General features: G+C 31.2%; 1 protein-coding gene across 1 annotated transcript; it reads left to right on the top strand.

Annotated features, from left to right (window-relative positions):
* The first annotated feature begins 42 nt into the window (after positions 1-42).
* On the top strand, positions 43-19,668 carry LOC148627079 (uncharacterized). The gene is made up of 5 exons (XM_088566960.1): positions 43-184; positions 7,709-8,499; positions 13,787-13,939; positions 15,455-15,703; positions 17,070-19,668. The coding sequence occupies exons 1-5, from the start codon at positions 85-87 to the stop codon at positions 17,355-17,357; spliced, it is 1,581 nt and encodes a 526-aa protein (XP_088423086.1). The 5' UTR covers positions 43-84; the 3' UTR covers positions 17,358-19,668.
* Positions 19,669-19,769: the final 101 nt, after the last annotated feature.

Raw genomic sequence — 19,769 nt, 5'->3', positions numbered from 1 at the left:
TTATAAAAAAAATCATTTGAATATTTAGTTTTACGAAAATGTCAAAAGAAATCGCGAACTTATTTACGACATACAGACGACAAGATGGTTTCGATGACCACACGTGTGTTAGCGAGTTCTGTTTTAGCCGTTGGTATTGCACTGACACTACACTTCATCCTAAAGAAAACACGGAAAAAGAAAGGTATTGGTCATCCGAACACAGATTTTCTCTGACTGAACGAAGTATTCATACTACTTTCATTTTCTGTCCAAATATAATTGTCCTTGAAGAACACAAAGCCATGCAATGTGCTTAGAATAAACTGTATCTGAAAGAAATGTCATGTGCTTCTTACACGCCATTTTGACAGAAGATTTATATCTCTTTTCCAAATAAATGTCACAGTCAACTGTTGTGTATACTGTAATATATATAACTTGAGCGACTGGCCAGGGGAATGATTCACCTTTATTGGCTTTAAAAATTACACTCTAGGAGTCTAATAGCAGTAGGGTTTGCTTCCTTAGAAAATGTTTTTTTTTCACACAACACAAAATGGTGGTTTCTTGCACAATTTAGACAGGAAAAAGTAAACTGAAACCAAACAAATATTTTAATGTATGGTCAAAGAAATCCATCCAAAATATCAGATGGATGCACATTTGTGGAGTATTCCTTTCTATAGTGATACCCTCTTAAGTGATTAGTAACTTAGCACATAGTTGGTCAATACTGTAATAATCAGTGTCAGTAGTGTTAAGTGTTTACCTAAAAAACTGAAAACATTTGTGAATACTAGGCCATTTAGGAGGGATTATTTACAAAATTGCCAATTAAATATGAATATATTGAAGAAAATCTCAACCCATAGTTCATTTTTTTCTCCCTAAAACAACCTTCTGAAACTAATAGTAAAAGGGATATTACTGTAACTATTCACCCTATAAACTCGACATAAACACAGTTGGGTTATGTAAAAAAAGAATATAGAATATGTATGGGATATTTGGTAAAGAATTTTTGAAATTGGTAGGGGCAGAGTTCCCTCAAAATATATAGTCTGCCGTGTAAAGCGGTAGGGTTGACATGCATGGCTATATTGTTCAAATAATAGACCTTTCAAATTAATTGCAGGATAGTCATTGAGCATGCATGGCACATGCTCAATGTACACTTCCATAAGGAAAGTTCTTTTGTTCTTTTCATACTCTTCCTCAAGGAAGTTTGGTCATGCATGCTCATACGTGCAGATTTAACGCAAAAGGGTAGAATATGAGGAAGACATTTGCCTAATGTACAAGCGAAGTGTTGAGTCTATAGGTTCCCTGTTAAATAAAATGAATTTCATGTCATTAACCATTTATGCAAAATATTCCAGATATTTGTAATTTTATCTGTATAACAGTTCTGGGTTTGGTGAAAAATTCCTTGTTTTACCCAAACCTGAAGTGTTTTTTTATGACAAGTTCGAACAAATAGCATGTGCATCTTAGAAATGTTTTGTATAGCAGGTGTTTTGACTACATTGTAAAGCTTCAATGGGTAGAGATGTAGCGTTTTGCTGTGACGAAAGTTTCTCAAGTGGTCAATATGAAATAAATTTAGATGAATAGTCTATATAATTATCCTGTCTTGGGAGGCTTATGATATGACAGCAAAAAATTTGTGGTTGTATATTGGTATGGTGCTGTTGTCTTCATCAATTGTAGACACCTGGTTTTCAGGCCATGAAAATGAGCATTGGTTGATCATTATCAAATTTTATAAGAAGATTACAAACTGCAATAGGCAGTTTGGTATTTAATTTGGTATTTAAGCCACAACCAGTTTAGAATAAGGGGCCAAAAAGGGCCTAAAACAAGCATTTCATAGAACTCAACTTGAACTTTAGAAATTAGGGGCCAAAAGGGAGACAGAGACATGATGTCCAGATGATAACTTGACTATTATTTATTTTTGGTTCTGTTTCATTTTTTTTATTGGATACCTTATGAAAATCTGTGCCTGTTCTTTTTCAATCGGATTTCAGATACCTCTTACAGTTTTTTAGTTAAAATGGGTTAAAGGGGCCACACCCTAAAACACAACCCTTTTTATTTTTGGTACTATTTCAAATTTTTTTTTATTGGATTCCTTATGAAAATCCAGATTAGATTCCTGATATGTTTAAGGTTTTTGAGTTGTAAGGTTTCTAAGAAAGCCACACCCAAAAAAATCGACTTTTATGTTGTCTGATTTTGAATATTGAATTTCAGATTTTGGGCTAATTTGTGTCCAAACCAATTGTTGTGTCCATAATGAATTGTAAGTCCCTATGCTGAAGTGTGTCAAAAACCATTATTGTGTCCACACTTGTGCTAACTGTTCAGGGTTTGAACACCGCAGTTGTATCATCATGATTGCACTGTGCTCAATGTAGCTTTTTATTTTTATTTTGCTAAATCACTACCCTGCTTAAGTGAGACATAAACATCAGATTTTAAAAAATCAGCTAATTCAGTCCATATCAATCCTGGCAGTGTATATTAAGCCCCTGTTATAATAAAAATACAAATGCCTTAACAATATGCATTTGAAATACATGTACCTTGATTAGATAGAACTTAATTCATAAGGTAGTAATAATAAAATGTTTCATAGAGGGAAGCTTAATACAACCACAGAGGTCAAACCCTGAATGGATGGGACAAGTATTGACTCACCATTCAACCAAAACAGCTTTGAATTTTGACTGACATAGACATTTGACACTGCATAAAAAAATAAATCCAAACCTTTCTTTTTTATTTTTTTATTTTCATATAGTCAGGCATTTATAACAAAGTTCCATTTGCCACCTGACCATGGCAAATAGAAAAGAAATGCAATTAATTTGTGAAAAGACTATATATGATTTTATAAATTAAATATATTAAACAAATCATTCAAAAAGCATTTATCACAATAAAGCTCTCACACTCTTATTTTTGTTTATAGAAAAAAAAATCTATTAAATAAATGCAATTTTAAACAAATTGAAAAGACTAAGCTTGCTGCTGTTGTTATTGAATGTAAAATAACATGAGGAAAAATTATAAATATCTAATCAAAAATAATATGTAAAGGGGACCAAAACTTTTCAGCTTTTTCTAAGCTTTTGTTTTTAACAGCAATATACATTTCCAAATTCATGTACCTCTTTATTCTATTTTTCAACCCATATATAGTAGGCAATATTTCATCTAATTTACACTTATAAATATAGTTTTTGGTTATAATCAATAAAGTATTTAAAAGTAAAGACTCTCCTATATAACCTAATAATATCTGCTTTTTATCTAACATCAGATCTTGATAAAACGTATTAAGTCTTCTAAATAGTTCTATATAAATTTGTTTTGTAAAACTACAATCATAAAACAAGTGTTCTATAGTCTCATCACATGATTTACAAAATGTACATAGTTTTGTATTTTTTATTCTAATTTTATACAAAAAAGTGTTAGTTGGAATGATTCTATGGATAATTTTATACTGAAAAATCATCATATATGGATTTTTGCACAATTTCATTAACTTAAAATGACTTGACCAGTCAATATCATCACAATCAAAAATGTTTTCCCAAGCTTGGTACTTGTGGGATGGCTCCTCACAAAAACCTTTAACAATATCTCTATATATATATTTAATACAATTGCTAGTTCTTATTTTTTCCAAAAAGCCATTACAACATTGAAAGTTTACAAAATTAAAGTGGGGCATATTTTGTACTAAATGAGTTTTCATAATTGGAGGTATTTTTGCTAAAATACCATAATATTTTAAGAAATTTCTAATCTCGTAAACATCTCTCAGTTGTTCAAAACTGTAAAACGAGGTAGTATTCCTGTCAATGAGATCACTTAGATTTTTAATACCACAAGATTCCCATCCACAGAAATAAGAAATCTCATTTACAGGGATAAAATTGAGAATATCCAGGGACAAAATATTTTGAACATCAATCAGTGTATCATGCTTTGCTAAATGTAATCCTAGCAAAACATCTCTCCAAAAAGGATTAACAACTTGTTGTGCCAATTCTTTTTGTTTTTCTTTTTCTAAAGCAAATACTCGGTCACCACCAACATGTTCAAGCTCAGCTTTAGCTACATTCTGCCAACTACCAATTGTATTTTCGATGAATCTTTTAACCCATGTCACTTTAAGATATGCATTAAAAGATTCTAGGTGAACCATTTTTAGGCCTCCCATGTCAAAATCACCAATTAAAGTATTTCGTTTTATTCTATCTGGTTTTCCATCCCAGATAAAATTAAAAAATAATTTATTAAGATCATCAATCATATGTTTTGGCAAGTTTGGCAATGAGGTGAACAAATGTACAAGTTTAGACAATGCAAGAGACTTAACAACTGTAATTTTACCAAGCAGTGTTAATTTCCTGTGTTGCCAACTCTTCAAAACTTTGGTGACATCTTTAATTTTCTGTTTAAAATTAATTCCAACCATGTCTTGCATGTGTAAAGAAAACTCAATGCCTAAAACCTTAAAATTAGATGAAGACCAATATAAAGCTTTGTCTTGACACAAGACTTCATCAGAGAAACGCTTGCTACCTATCCACACAGCTCTAGTTTTCTGTGTGTTCATTTTAAGACCTGATATACGATAACATTTTTCAAAAATATTGAGAGATTCTCTTAGAGAAATCTCTTTCCCATCTAATGTCAAAAAAGTATCATCTGCATATTGACTTATAAGGGATTCTTTCCCTTTGATATCTATACCTTTTACATTTTCATCAGACTTCAAACATAAAGAAAGCAATTCTACACCTAAAATAAAAAGATACGGGGATAGAGGATCGCCTTGACGACAGCCTCTTTCTAAGTTAAAGAAACTAGACATTTTGCCATTATTTATGACACAACTCTTAGCATCTTTATAAAATGTACTAAACCACCTACACAGTGATGGACCAAAATTAAAATTTTCTAAAGTTTTGATAATAAACTGAAACTCAATTGAATCAAAGGCTTTTTCAAAATCAATCAATAAAAGCAAGCCTTCCATGTCATTTTCCTTTAGATAATGCATAAGATCATATAAAAGTCTAGTATTTTCCCCTATAAATCTACCCTTAACAAAACCTTTTTGTGTGTCACTTATAATAGATGGAAGCACAATTTTTAATCTTTCAGCTATTGCTGCTGATGCTATTTTTATATCAATGTTTAAAAGACTAATTGGACGCCAGTTTGACACGTATCTTCTGTCTTTTCCCTCTTTAGGTATACAAGTAATAATACTTTGATTCTGAAAATTTGAAAAGTTACCATGTTCATAACCATATGAAATAGATCTAAATATAAAAACACCAATATTTTTCCAAAAAAATTTGTAAAATTCGGTGGTGAAGCCATCAGATCCTGGACTCTTAGCATTAGCCATTTTCTTCAAGGCTTCAGCACACTCTCGATAGGTAATATTACCTTCACATTTTTCTTTCAGTTCATCTGAAAGTTTAATATCATGTTGATAAAAATAATCACTATCAACACTTTCAGGATCTACATCATCCCTACTTGTATATAACTTCTTATAAAAATTTTCCTGCTCATGTAAAATATCACTCTGTTTTGATAAATGTTTACCTTTATCATTAATAAGTTCTGAAACAGTTTTGGTTACAAAGTTTTTTTTCTCAAGACCACAAAAATATTTTGAACACTTTTCTCCATTTTCATGCCAATTAGCTTTGGATCTTAAAAGAAGACCTTCAACTATTTTATCTCTTCTCTGTATTAACTCAGATTTTTTTTCATTTAAAATCTGTTGAACATGATCAGTATGATTAATATTCAACTGATTTTCAAGATCTTGAATCTCACCTTCAAGATTTTCTGTATATAATTGATCTGCTCTAGATTTTTTAATACTATATTCAATACTAATACTCCCTTTCTTTTGGGGGGGGGGAGGGGGGATATGGCACCTTATGGTACAATTTCAAAGATATCAAAGTAATTATCCAGAAATCATAAAAAAAACACTTGTTTCTTACCCCTTTTGACATTTTATTATTACCATAGACCTGTAATTAAAGGGATTAGCAACTGTATTATTAAACAATCAATTGATTTTTAAATCTCGTAACCCATTTCAGGATTTACTGGGATCACATGATATTTTCATTGTGTATTTCCATTAACTTGAGATGCTTGATACAGTGGATTCCTGTTATTCACATAGCCTATTTCTCAGAAAAAATTATGCAGTTAACAAAAATTATCATTTCAAGGGAAAATTTCTCATGTTTTCAATGTTTAATTGGAGAATATTCTTTTCTCATGTCTAATAGTAATTAGATTTCTATCTTAATGTCTGATCAAAAGTAAGAGAAAATATTGTTGCAAAAACCAATATCTTAAGAAACCTGAGGTATTTCACTAATGATGTACTATTGTTTTACCTATTAACATACATTTTTTTAATAAATTTTAAAATATTTATGCAAAAGAGTACTCACGGGAACCAAGATTTTAGGGGAAACCAAAATAATGTTATCCAGAAACAGACCAGACATGGAAAACAGACATACACAATTACGAGGAATTTTCTTATTTTGATCTCTTGTTATGTTTTTTGAGTTTCTATGTAATTAACAGGTATGTGATTAAGTGGGATCCACTGTAATAAAAATTGTAATGGGAGAGCAGGGTTTGACTCACAAGATTATATATCTGCCATCGAGAATTGAACCCTAGACCGCTTTATGACAAGCCAATGACAAACTGATTCAGTTAAAGAGTCAATCCTTAAGCCAAGTTTTTGATTCTTACTACCTTTTACAACACAGGTAGGCTGTCATACCACTCAATAATCTTTGAATCTAATGATGATTTATGTATAAACTGTGTGCCAACTTAAGTTTAAAAATTATTATAAATAATGTATTGACCAGTATTTTTTGTTGATTGCATTATATTGAAAAATATAAAAAGGGAAAATGTAACCTTCTGGCTTAATTTCAATGTACATGTATGCCATCCAGACATATATAACATGTCCATTTCATACATTTTTTATCAAACTTTCACAGCTTCAAAGTAGCTTTCATGTATATGTTTTACTATGTAGACAGGCTTGGCATGGGAAGTATAGGATTTCAAGTTCACATTTAATCATAAGTTTGTTGTAAGTGGTTGAAAAAATGGTGTCATTTTTATTGCATTACTGAAAATGAGCGGTTTATCCCCAAAAGAAAACTAAATTGTTACATTCAAACCTCTGAAAGATTTTTGATCTATTGAAAAATAATTATTTGCCGGTATATGGCGGGCATTAACTAAAATAGAACATAGGGGTCAAACAGTAGTTTTTTTTGTAAATATCTCCTAAAATGTTAAGATTATCTAAATTCTGACTGGGTAAAAATGTTTAGCAAGATTAGATCTAGATGGCCCCAGGTACTAAAAATAGAACATTGGGTCAAACAGCAGCTTTTTGTAAATATCACATAAACCATTAGAATCAACTAAATTCATGTTCAGCATGGCTAGATCTAAGTTGTGTGCATGCATTTAACATAGCATGAGCAACAAAAGTGTCAGTTATGGTGTCCACTATGATTTTGTTACCTTTGCTAGTCAATTGAAGACATGCCATTAATGTTGTTACTAACAGATTTACACCTGTTTATCAAACTTATTGCTTATGAATGTTTATTTAATATTACAGATAAGACTGAACCAAAAGATAAAGGGCTGGGAGATCATTCTGAAGATCAGAATAAAAACAAAGGAGATTCATTTCAACATGAACACAAGATTCATGGTAAAAGAAAGCACCCTAATGATGAATTTGCTAATGTTGATATCCAAAGCCCCAAGAAACCACATGAAACAAATAATGGCTTAGTGGCAAAAGATCAGACTGAAGCCTTTGAATCTTTTAGGAAAGAACTTCGAAATTTTTTAAATGAAGGTTCTGGTGGAGATAGCAACACCAACCAGAATGCTAGGAGAACAGGGGACAGCCATACTGAAGGTAAACAGACCATCAGTAAAGAAACAAGTGGTAAAACTCTGTCAGTATGGAAGGAAAAGGAGAAACAAGTCAATGGTGAAGCAAGGGAGATAATTACTACAGTTTCTGATAATACACAGTTGTCAGAATCTGCTGAAAGTTTAAAACCACAGAAAGCTTCCAATGTCTCAGCAGAGAATAAAGCCCCACTGTCAGACCAAACATCAAATGCAAGTGGAGAATCACCAGTTTCAAGCCAGTCTGATAAAGCTGAAGTGAGTGAAGTCCGTCCTAAGTCATCTGATTTAGTTGAGAATGACAGTTATAACAGATTTACGGAGGATGAAATAACAGATGCTTTACTAGTTTCCCAGACATCTCCAGGTCTCTTGTCAGGTCCTAATGCTGAAGTTTTATCATTGCTATTGACACATCCTGATCCTAAAATGAAGGAGACAGCTCTGAATGGGATAAACAGATGTTCTACATTCACAAGAAATCAAGTAAGTCATATTATTTCCAATACATACTTTTTTCCTTGCAGGAAATAATCAAATTATGTAAGTTCTGAATATTTAGAAAATTTCTAGTTGATTAAAGACTAACACAATTTATTTGTTTGGTTACACGCCATGAGTAATGTGTCTGGCCAAAAGGCAATATCAGACTATATTTCATTCCTTCCAGCAGAAATGTTCACATTTTTTTTTATGAACTCATAGGTAAAAAAAGTCAATGTATGCCATTCAGTCAGACAGTTAAGAAATATTTTGCCAAGCCTAGGCTACATCTAGGAGGAAGCTGAAGTCTTTGTTTTGAGTATGGGATAAACTCAGTCACATGTAGCTTTATATAGGTCAGCATTCTAGGACTCATCAGCCGAGGAAAATGCAAATTTGGTGTTGGAAAGTTGTTCATTTTGTCCCAATTTCCCATTGGGAAAGAAGAAAACTTAATGTTCAGAAAGGATTTTACTTGTGAGAAGCTGATCTCCATTTGGAGTTTCCCTGTGGAAACGTAAAATTTAAAATCATTCTTGAAAACACTGCCTAAGATGTACCATATTGTTTTGTTGGAAACAGGTTCTTGTTTGATGGATTGGTTTATATTTTGACCATATATATTTTGTATTAAAGTTTGGGTGTCGGTCTATCTGTAGTGAGTATTGGGTGTCGGTCTATCTCTAGTGAGTATTGGGTGTCTATCTATCTCTAGTGAGTATTGGGTGTTGGTCTATCTCTAGTGAGTTTGGGTGTCGGTCTATCTCTAGTGAGTATTGGGTGTCGGTCTATCTCTAGTGAGTATTGGCTAACAGAAATCTTGTTATTATTATCGATGTGGTGATTTAATCAAATTACAAAATGTCCTAAGTCATTTTAACTGCTAAGCAAATTTTAAACTAATCTACTGAGCACATTTTGTAAAAAATTTAAAAAATAGGAAATAAGCTCAGTACGAGCTAAAGTTTCAAATATCAATATTTGCCTAGGTCTCTGACTTTTGACATAACAATTTGACTTTGACAAAAACTTATGTTAATGTACAAGGCTTGCAAACTTCCTTAATCTATGCAAACAAATGCAAATAAACATTCTTTCACATGTTTATAATTAAGGGATTTTGTTCTTTCTGACCAAACAGCAATGCAGTATCAGTGTGACATTGTTAGTGTCAGTTTATTGTAGATCATAGACTAATATAATACATTTAAAGTGTTCTACATTGACTGCTTGGTGAATGGCTCCAAAAAATTAGGTTGACCTCAGCTGCGCCTTAGTCCAATAAATTACTTGGACAATCAACCAGTCAATATACAGTCATATGTTTCTCAGTATCATATATTATTTATTAAAAAATCTCTTCTAACAAAACTTTATATACTCATTTCTTCAAAATGAAAGGGAAATCTTTAGTGGTTTCATCTACAAAAACTGTTGTCTCAAATGATATTTTGTCTGTTAAACTTTTACTGGTAATTGAAAAGTATTGATTCTATTTATCACACTTCTGCATCTACTGGTAAGTCTAGATTATCTGAAGACAGATTTTACATTAGGCCAAACAAAAAACTTTAAACAAGTTTATATTAAGTATTCCTACCTAACCAGTTTTTAGTTACTTTTATGTAGTCAAACGTGGCTTAACATGGTTACTTATGAGAGACAACATTTCCCACACCTGATTGTAAACTTTTCTAGATAAAAGCTCTTAGACGTGCCTAAGAGCACATCCACTTAAAGTTTGATTGTCAATACCACAACTTATTTTGTGCTGTCTGATTACTAATTGACACAATACTTAAGTTTTGAGAAGGGAAGTACTTGTGCTATTAGCAAATGTTTCAAAGCAAGACTTTGAATTAAGCATAACTAGACTGTTTCTTGTTTACTACTTAATTCTTTTATTTCATAGAATTTTAATTTTGGATTTAATATGGTTTTGATTCAGAAATACACGACTTATTTTGCTTTGCCTTATAACACATGCATCCATATGGATGTTCAGTAGGGTTTTCATAAATGTTTGATATTTATATTTTTACTCTCCATATTTATCAGCAGATGGCGCAGAGAATTGATTTTCTTTAATTTTGCTTATTGTAATTAAGGTAAAACTACTTTTAACACTTCGCAATAAGGGAAAGAGGTATTCTTAAATTTTCATTAACAAATTTGTATTAGAACAATATATATAAATCAATTAGCTATGAATGCTACATATATCATTGATACATTGCTACTTAAGAAAATACAACTTAGGCAGATTTGTATGTAGTACAGACTTTTATTACCTTGGGAGATTGTAAAAAAAAAATAGGATTGTATTGATTTGCCATAAATAGTTAGTACAATGTAAGTGTTTGTACAAACATAATTCATGCATTAGAATGGATTACAAAATGCCTTAAATGCAACAATAACCAGGTAGGAAAGTAGGACTTTCATGGAGTTTTTACTGTTACAATAATGTACATAAATACTAGTATTACTTTTTGTTGCCAAAATTCTGTTTTCTCAATTCTTTGTTCATGTAAAACTTAAGTAATATACCTTGCATAGCAAAGGTAACAATTAAAGTATGTTAGGTATAAAGCAGAAACACTTAAACTCTCCATATATATTTTTTTAAATCTTAAAATCTTCGGTTGTCTCATACAGTATAAGGTTCCGATAATCCTTTTGCATTCCAGCAGATAAGGTTACATGGAAATGAACACACTTTTTTAGGTTTATTGATAAATTCTTTAAAAACTCTTATATTTAAAGATATATTTTACCTACTTATGTTCAGTAATAGATAAACTTAAAAAATAATCAATATTTTTCATTTTTTTCCATTAAAAGATTTAAGATTTATGCAGTAGTACATACATGTAAAGCTACCTGATGTGTTTTGGGATACTCTCTTCTTTACTTTCACCACCGATGTAGTTCTAATGTTTTCAGAAATTCTGAAAGGAATGTTTTGACTTTAGTATAATGTTATAAAAGATAATTTGTACAAGCAAGGCTATTCAGTATGGAGTTTTTGTCAATTCAGGCTAAATACAGTATCCAGAAGTTTAATAGGTTTGAAGGGTTTGAAACCGAAAATTTCAGAGGAGAATTGATGAAATCACTTGATGTATACAAGTACTATGATAAACATCTGTCCTCCTTCTAGTTGAAACACATGTATTGTGATATTTCTACCCTGTCCCTCTTTTGATAAATGTAAATGTTTTATGTTAAAGCTATTGTATAATTATTTAGGTTAAAATAAAGCAGTGGTAGATAAGGCATATACTCTCTACTCCTGTTCATTATTATTAAAAAGGACATAGAAATGATAAGTTAGAAATATTTTCTAAAACATTCTTTAAATACCTCATTGCATAGGCTTGAGATGATCCTCCAATTCAACTTTTTATTTGTAAATAAACAGATCTAATTTAAACAATAATTTTTCATAATTCTGATTAAAGAAATGATAAAATTACTTTTAATGCATGAAAACCATCTTCATTTAAATGACAATTATTTATAAATCCTTAGATTTCATAAATATTTGATTTGGTCAAGGGCCTAACAAGAAAAATCTATAGAGATTTAACTGTTAAGACAACAGGATCCCTGAATGTAGGTAAGACAATTTTCCTAGAGATATAAGTAACATGCTTAGGTAATTAGTTTTTTGTGATGCAGAAAAATCTGTATTTTCATGCAACTTAAGAATGCAAATACTGAAAGTCCATATTTTTTAAGGACAGTAGATTCATACAACACATGAAGTTTAAACAGACATCTTTGCTGTAATTAGCTAAGAATTTGCCCTGATTGGAAGAGTATGGGTCAATAAGTTTTACTGCTATAAAGTACATGCATTTAGTCCACTCTGTTTCTTTTCAGCTTAAAGTTGGGAAAAATGATATGAAAACGATTTGAAATTTAGCTGTCTGCTTTAGCATGATGGGTTGTACTGTGTGTGACTTGTCTAGGTTATGCACCCACTTCCAATGGTTAGGAAGTCTCCGAATCTATATAACAGTGTTTAGAATACTATTACTGGTCTGCACCCATTTTTAGGTTGGTCATTTACATTAGTTTTCTGTAATTTTTTCGGGGGTTTCTACATATTGTTCATTGTTTTTGTTGTAGTATTGTTCTTGTCTTTATCTTTTGTACATGTATTTGCGTTTTAGTATTGTTTTAAACCTCTGTGCTGTTGCAAACTGGTTCAACTAAATATTAGACATTTTAGTGCATCATTTGTATGAATTCTTGTTATACATATGTAAATCCTTCCTTTAGTTTTTGTACATAAAGCAATAAAGATGATTTTAAGGAGATTTATTGATCAACATATACTGTTCAGGGTCTCTACAACACCAAACTTAGTTGGAAAGGTTAAGTTTACTTTTTGATAAATTCTGAAAAAGTAACTTATATTACTTTGGTATTGAAAAAGATTTATTATTTCTAAATAAAAGTGAAGATAGACAATTTCAAGATCTGACTTAGGATGATATATCAGGTGACATTGTATAATAGAATTGTTACATGCATAAACTGTTTGTACATGACATTGTTGTCATGACACTGGCAGAAATAAATGGCAATTTGCTGTATCGGAATCATATTCTGGTTAAATAAAATATTTTTCTGTAAATCTGTAGGAAATGTTGTTAGAGAATATTTTAGAAGAGTATTGACGTAAAACATTTTGCTCGTAACTATTTAATGCATATTTGCTATATATATAGTATACGGTGAATTGTTTCTAACATGATTTTAGACTCACAATAAAGGAGTTATAATGATTGCAAAATGATTTAATTTGTTTTTTAATAAGCTTTTTGATTGGTGAGATCTCTTCAGGAAACCCACATTTTTATATATAAATCGATTTAGACTGAAATTGATTAGTAATTAAATTGTATGGATTGTTTTTAAATAATCATCAAGATATGCTTGCATATTCAGTTTTGGGACAATTTACACTTGTTCATAAATGGCTTTGCTGTTCATGATGCATGAATTGTCTCTAAGTTTGCTTCACTACATTATTTGGTCAAAATATGTACCAGTAAACAATCCTTAAATAGAAACCATTACACAATAATATTGCTGCAATTCCAAAGAGGAATGTTGGTTTTCACTTTGTTTAACCTCAATTTATTACTGGAAATTAAGATTTAAAAGCAGTAATTATATTAAACTAAATAATCATAATAAGAACACATAACCTCAGTATGGTGTATGAACTATTCTCTGAGTACTTCATGATAGTTTATGTGCCATTTAATTTCAGAATTTATTCAGAGAACATGGATGCTTGCCCAGACTGAGTAACTTACTATACCAACAGAGAATGTCAAGATCAGCTAATCCTAGAATAGTAACATCAGTAGCTAATGCCATCACAAACTTATCAGCCAATGAGGAGAATCAGAAGAAGCTAGAGGTATAAATGGTGATATCATGTTGTTATGTAAAACTGATAATGGTTGTTCTACTAGTACAGAATTTTAATGGTTATACAGTCAGTTCAGTCTTGGCAATCACCTATATTCAGCAATAACCAGTATTAAAAGACTATAATTGTCCGATATGGTGCACTTCATGTAAATTTAAGCCTTGAATAAATTTCAAGTGTTTTATGAGACCATTTTTTGGTCTCTCTTGGAAGGTCACCTAGAATAGGTTTTACTTTATTTAATGTAAAGTCTTCACATAAAGAGAATTTCAAGTAAAGAACTTTCTGTTATCTCCTTAGATAAATGATTATTTTTTGTCCCCTTTCTGCAAATGCCGAAGGGGACTTAGGTTTTCACTCCGTCCGTCAGTCACACTTGGTTTTCTGATCTTTTTTTTGTAATGCCTCATCCAATTGATTTTATATTTGGTATATAGTCTTATCATGACAAGTTAAGTTCGAATGACGTTACAGTTGAACAATTTTTACAGAAGTTATGGCCCTTGGACATAGAAAATTTCATGAAATTTTATGTTTTTCAGACTTTTTTTTGTAATGCTTCATCCAATTGATTTCATATTTGGGATATAGTCTTATCATGACAAGTTACAAGTTAAATTTGAATGACCTTACGGTTGAATGATTTTTACAGAAGTTATGGCCCTTGGACATAGAAAATTTCATGAAATTTGTTTTCTGGACTTTTTTTTGTAATGCCTCATCCAATTGATTTCATATTTGGTATATAGTCTTATCATGACAAGTTACAAGTTGAGTTCGAATGATGTTACGTTTGAATGATATGTACAGAAGTTTTGTCCCTTGGACATATAAAAAATTTCATAAAATTTTATGTTTTCCAGACTTTTCTTCGTAATGCCTCATCCAATTGATTTCATATTTGTTAGCTAGTCTTATCATGACAAGTTACAAATTAAATTTATATATTATTGCGGCAAAATAGTTTACATGGAACTTATGGCCCTTTGACATAGAAAATTACATAAAATTTTATGTTTCATCATTTTGATGCAAATTGCTGCTGTTATTCTGAGTTATTTGCCCTTTAATTCATAATAAAAAGTTTTTTTCAACTTTCCGGGTAATAGAAAGAGAATGTCTTTATGCAGCTTTCTGTAATGCAAAAATGTTATTATCAACTGTAAAATGAAGCTCAGATTTGATTTTGATGGAATTTGCTTTTGCTGTTCAAGAGTTATTTTCTCTTGATTGTTAAAAAATAACACCATTCATTGTTAGTTCACATGTATAAAAAAAATCTCATAAAGGCAGTGACTTCAAAGGCCGAAAGGGCACACTGTATTGCATCAGCAATACTGTCAGAATGCTTGTTAAATTATTTATTGGAACTTTTTATTTGTTGCAGTTTTCTTTAAAGTTTTTATGTGCAGCTTTGTAATGACAACTTGAAATACCACAGAAGAAATTAGTACCATTGTCTGTGTTTTAAGCATCTAAATTGTATGTGTACTTGTATTTCAGGACTGTGTGAAGACACTGGTTGATCTGACGTTAGAGGATGAGACTGGAGAGAGTGTTTGTCTGTCCTCATTACAAGCTCTAACTAATCTATCCATCACCAACCATCACCATGGTCACTATACCAGAGTGGTACAAAGGTTGTATGATCTGGTGGATAATGATGCCCCCAGTATCCGGCTTCAGGCTGCCAAAGTATTAGTCAACTTATCATGTAACCCTGATCTGGTACCAAATATGTTAGCTGCTAAGGTCAGTCAATACAATATGCCATACCTGTTAACCTAGTCAAACCTAATTGTGGGAGATCTCCTGCAATCCATCATAAAATTGCGGGAGATTTTGCATGACGACATTATCAACATATTTTGTTATGTTATAAATTAAATAAAACAGGATCTTAAATATTTTTTCAAAACCATAAATACATGAAAAATATATAAATCAACTAAATGAATTATAAATGTATTCACAGAAATGATGCTTGGTATGGTATAAAATAGATTTTGCCATGTTCCAGTGTTCATCACTGGCAATGTCAATGAATCTGGTTTTGATGGACCTGCTTCCATCTTTAAAAATGCGAACAAGAGTAGCAAAGAACTTTTTGGCACTCCTACCATTGCTTTCATCACATAAAAGACTGAATGGTTTTTGTTTACAGTTTTCAATCACTGTATGTTTGTAGCCTCAAGACTTGGCATGATAACCTGCTTTATGATTTGGGTGCATTTAGTCCTTTTACATTTAAATTTCTCTGCAATTTTATTGTCAAGGAATGTTTTTTTCACAAAGTCAGTAATATGATCAGCCACACGGAACAGCAAGTTGTGTTTGGCGACAAAGTTTGTAAAATCTTGACATTACTATCCATTCGAAATTGTGATCATGCTATTTGTCGATATGAACGAAGATAATTCTAGAGAGACTCATATGTCAATCAGCTGTTCCAAGCATATTGACTATAAAGTGCTTTCGCAACCTCCGCAGTTTTTGACATAAAACAAAAATGGCAGACAAAAACAGACGAAAATTTGATAAATTCAATATATTAAGGGAGGAATTCTTAAAACTAGGAGATCGATGCCTCCCGCACTGGAGACATTTTTTTGCTGGTCAAAAGGTAAAATTATGGGAGACTCCTGCAAAATGGAAGGGTTAACACTTATGAATATGCTTGAAGATTTTTATGTCAGTTTTTCTACCTTTAAATGTTCAAATTATTGTTAATCAGATCATGATTTCACAAAATGAATCAAGACAAGTTAACTCTAGTGCTAGAAAAGATTTCGTAAGAAATTAGGTTCAGACAACAAACATTTAAAAAAAAAATTGCTCAGTAGAAAAGGAAAGAGACGCAGGAAGTGGATCCCACACGCATGCTTACCCGTAGTAATGTAGTAATAGACCCTGTAATTCATTGCAGTACCAGCTTTCTTTGTTTTTGTAGGGCATTCATTGAAAGGCAGTATCTGTTTTCCATTAAAAAGATTAAGAACTCAGGTGCTCAGTGACTAAACTTAGTCAATCCACAAGAAGTAATACTGAATAAAAGCACAAATATTAGGACTATTTCTTTTAGAAAAAAATATATAAGGCTTTGTTATATATCTTACAGGCACCATCCTGTTTGAATGAACTCCTGAAGCCAGCCACAAATGAAGATCTATTGCTACGATGGACAACTTTATTGGCCAACATTCTGACCACCGTCAAAGAACAAAAAATAACATCTGCTTCCTTGCCAGCAGATGACAAAGCTCCCAGTCCAGAGACAATGTACACAGCCCTATATGGTGTTAATTCTGGTCAGCTCAAATCCAAAGTGTATTTACTGTCAAGACACAAGAATGAAAATATCAGCCACCAGGCTTCTAAAGTTTATCAAGTTATTACAAAAATGTAAATCCATGTGTAAATGTGTCATCCTTTTAGGAGTAGTGAAGTAGGAAAGTGATATGATAGGTCTTGTTCGAGTCATTATATTAATGAAGTGGATTTACTTGTATATACGTAATTGAAAAGGAGTGAAAATAACTTGCCATGTGATTTACTAATTTCATAAAAGATGCATGGAAAGAGAAGTGAGTGTTGTTTGTTAATTTCTAATAATTGTGTTTTCAAATTTTTATTGTGAATCTTAATTTTGCAAGTGTTAATTGTTTTGACACTTTCTTGACTTTTGATAGAACAGGTTTCACTTCAGAAGATTAATACATTGTAGTGTAACTCATATTTTTAGTTTTGCTTTTTAAGTTAAATTTTTACATTGTTGTAACCTATCATATTGTCCACATTACCTTTGTTAGCTGTCTCATAATTGACCTGACCAAATAGTATGAAGCCAAATTTGGTTTCTTATTGGAAAACACAGATATTTGCATAGTAATTATATTTTTTGTCTTTTAACACTAAGATTAGTATGTGAACTTCGTAAAATGAAGAACTTCTGCAATATGTGCAGGTATGGTTACATTTGGGAGGAATAGAATTTTGCCACTTGATTCAAACTGTAAAGCTTTCAGGATTATTAATGAACTATAACAAGCATTGAAGGTAAATGTGGTTTTATCACGAGACACAAACTGTAGTTTACTTTTCTCTAATAAATATGTACACATTCCATGCATTATGTGCAAATTCCTTGCATCATGTGGAGATAGGTGTGTGTACTCACATCACTAGTGGATGTAACTGTCGACTTGGTATACATTTTTGTACTTACACTAAAAGGTATTTATGTATTGAGATTATCTAAAATTTAGCACTTGCATAAATGCAAATCAATAATAAATTCTACTGATTTATTTATGTCACAAGTATTTAATTGGGAAATATTCTTAAACATGGTATTTACTTATTTAGTCTGATATGGATAATGATACAACATAGTGAAACACTTAGGTTGTATCAAACGTACAAAAGCTGTATTTGACTGAACTTTACAACATAAAGGTTGACATTTAAGTGTAAGTATTTGTAAGAATCAGGCAAAATGGGAAAAATCAGAAATGTATGTCAAAAACCCACCAATCTGACAATGGAATATCACTCCAGGATACTTTAACTATTTGAAAAGACCATTATTTGATCTCTAAATCACTGGCTTTACTCAGAAGTTCCCATAGAATCCTAGAAAAATGAGGTTTTGACAGAGTTATCTGCCCTTGAAATGTTCATTTTCAGTGTATTTCAATGAAATTGTAACTCAATGACCCAGCTTGATATGAAAAATCTTGTCTGTTTTCCTTGATTCTGATGGTGTAAATAGTCAAATTACACTATCAAAATGATGTTGTTTTTTCATATCATGTTTCATCCACTGCCTGATTTTTACAGAGACTGACATTTAAAAACATGTACGATTTATTTTTTTCACATTATCAGTGTTTCTGAGTATCCTACATTAAGATGTTATTTTTGCAATATGTCATCAGTGTTGTATTTTTGTTTTGTTTATTCAGCAGCTGCAAAATTTAGAAATAACTCAAGAGGTTAGAAAATGATCAGTGTATCCTGAAAAATTCAGAAAGCAAACACTTTATCTAATGATACTGGATTACACTTGCCATTTTATTTTGTAATTGTCACTGATCTTACTTGTATTTTAATATCAGTGATACTGTACTTTTAAGACAGGCAGCATTATAATTATCATAATTTGTAGTAGTATATTCATGGTTGTAAAAAAAAACAAGTATTTCCTTTATAATTCTTTGACTAGCAAATACAAGATTAGACATTATTTCAAATATGATACATGTACTTATTTCTGAAATTTCTACCAGTAACTAAGGCTAGTCTAGGTTAAAAGAGGAATTCCATTTTTACTTATTTTTTATATTGCTCTTAGCAAAGCTTGTGATATGTGCCTGGGGGAACTGGAAGCCTATACATATAGATATTGTAGAAGGCTTTAAATTTTTACATATATTTACACACCTTCACTCTTGCAGTTTAACTGCTGTAGATTTTTTCTTCACATGGAAAATATTACCTGTGGATTTGAAACTCAAGTACCTGTGAAATCTGTGTTTAAATAACAGAATGTTGTTAAAATTCTGTTTTTTCATTTGTTATAAGTTTATAAAAGTTCATATTACATGTGATCATAATTTTATAGAGGGAAATAAGTCATGACACGCTCTAGATAATATGACCATTGTGGTATGTTTCAAATTTTGCAATTTACTATGTAATAAAGGATCTGCTTAGTGTTTCCTTATGATTTTACTTGAAGTCAATGTTATTCAACTTTCATTCGTATAATTATGAGCTCAAGCATTTTTTTTTAGGTTGACAACCACCGAGTCTTTTT

This window comes from Perna viridis, chromosome 1 (assembly GCF_037379345.1).
Source record: "Perna viridis isolate PV_CMFRI_1.1 ecotype Kerala chromosome 1, ASM3737934v1, whole genome shotgun sequence".
In the NCBI taxonomy this organism is placed as follows: Eukaryota; Metazoa; Mollusca; class Bivalvia; order Mytilida; family Mytilidae; genus Perna; species Perna viridis.
The sequence above is the reverse complement of the archived record's forward strand: the minus strand, read 5'-3'. Positions and strand labels throughout refer to the sequence as shown.

Bases quoted from the DNA above. Each gene is read 5' to 3' on its own strand.
- LOC148627079 (XM_088566960.1), top strand. From the start codon at position 85: ATGGTTTCGATGACCACACGTGTGTTAGCGAGTTCTGTTTTAGCCGTT. The intron at 8,500-13,786 runs GTAAGTCATATT...ATTTAATTTCAG, and splicing joins CTACATTCACAAGAAATCAA to AATTTATTCAGAGAACATGG. The intron at 15,704-17,069 runs GTCAGTCAATAC...TATATCTTACAG, and splicing joins CAAATATGTTAGCTGCTAAG to GCACCATCCTGTTTGAATGA.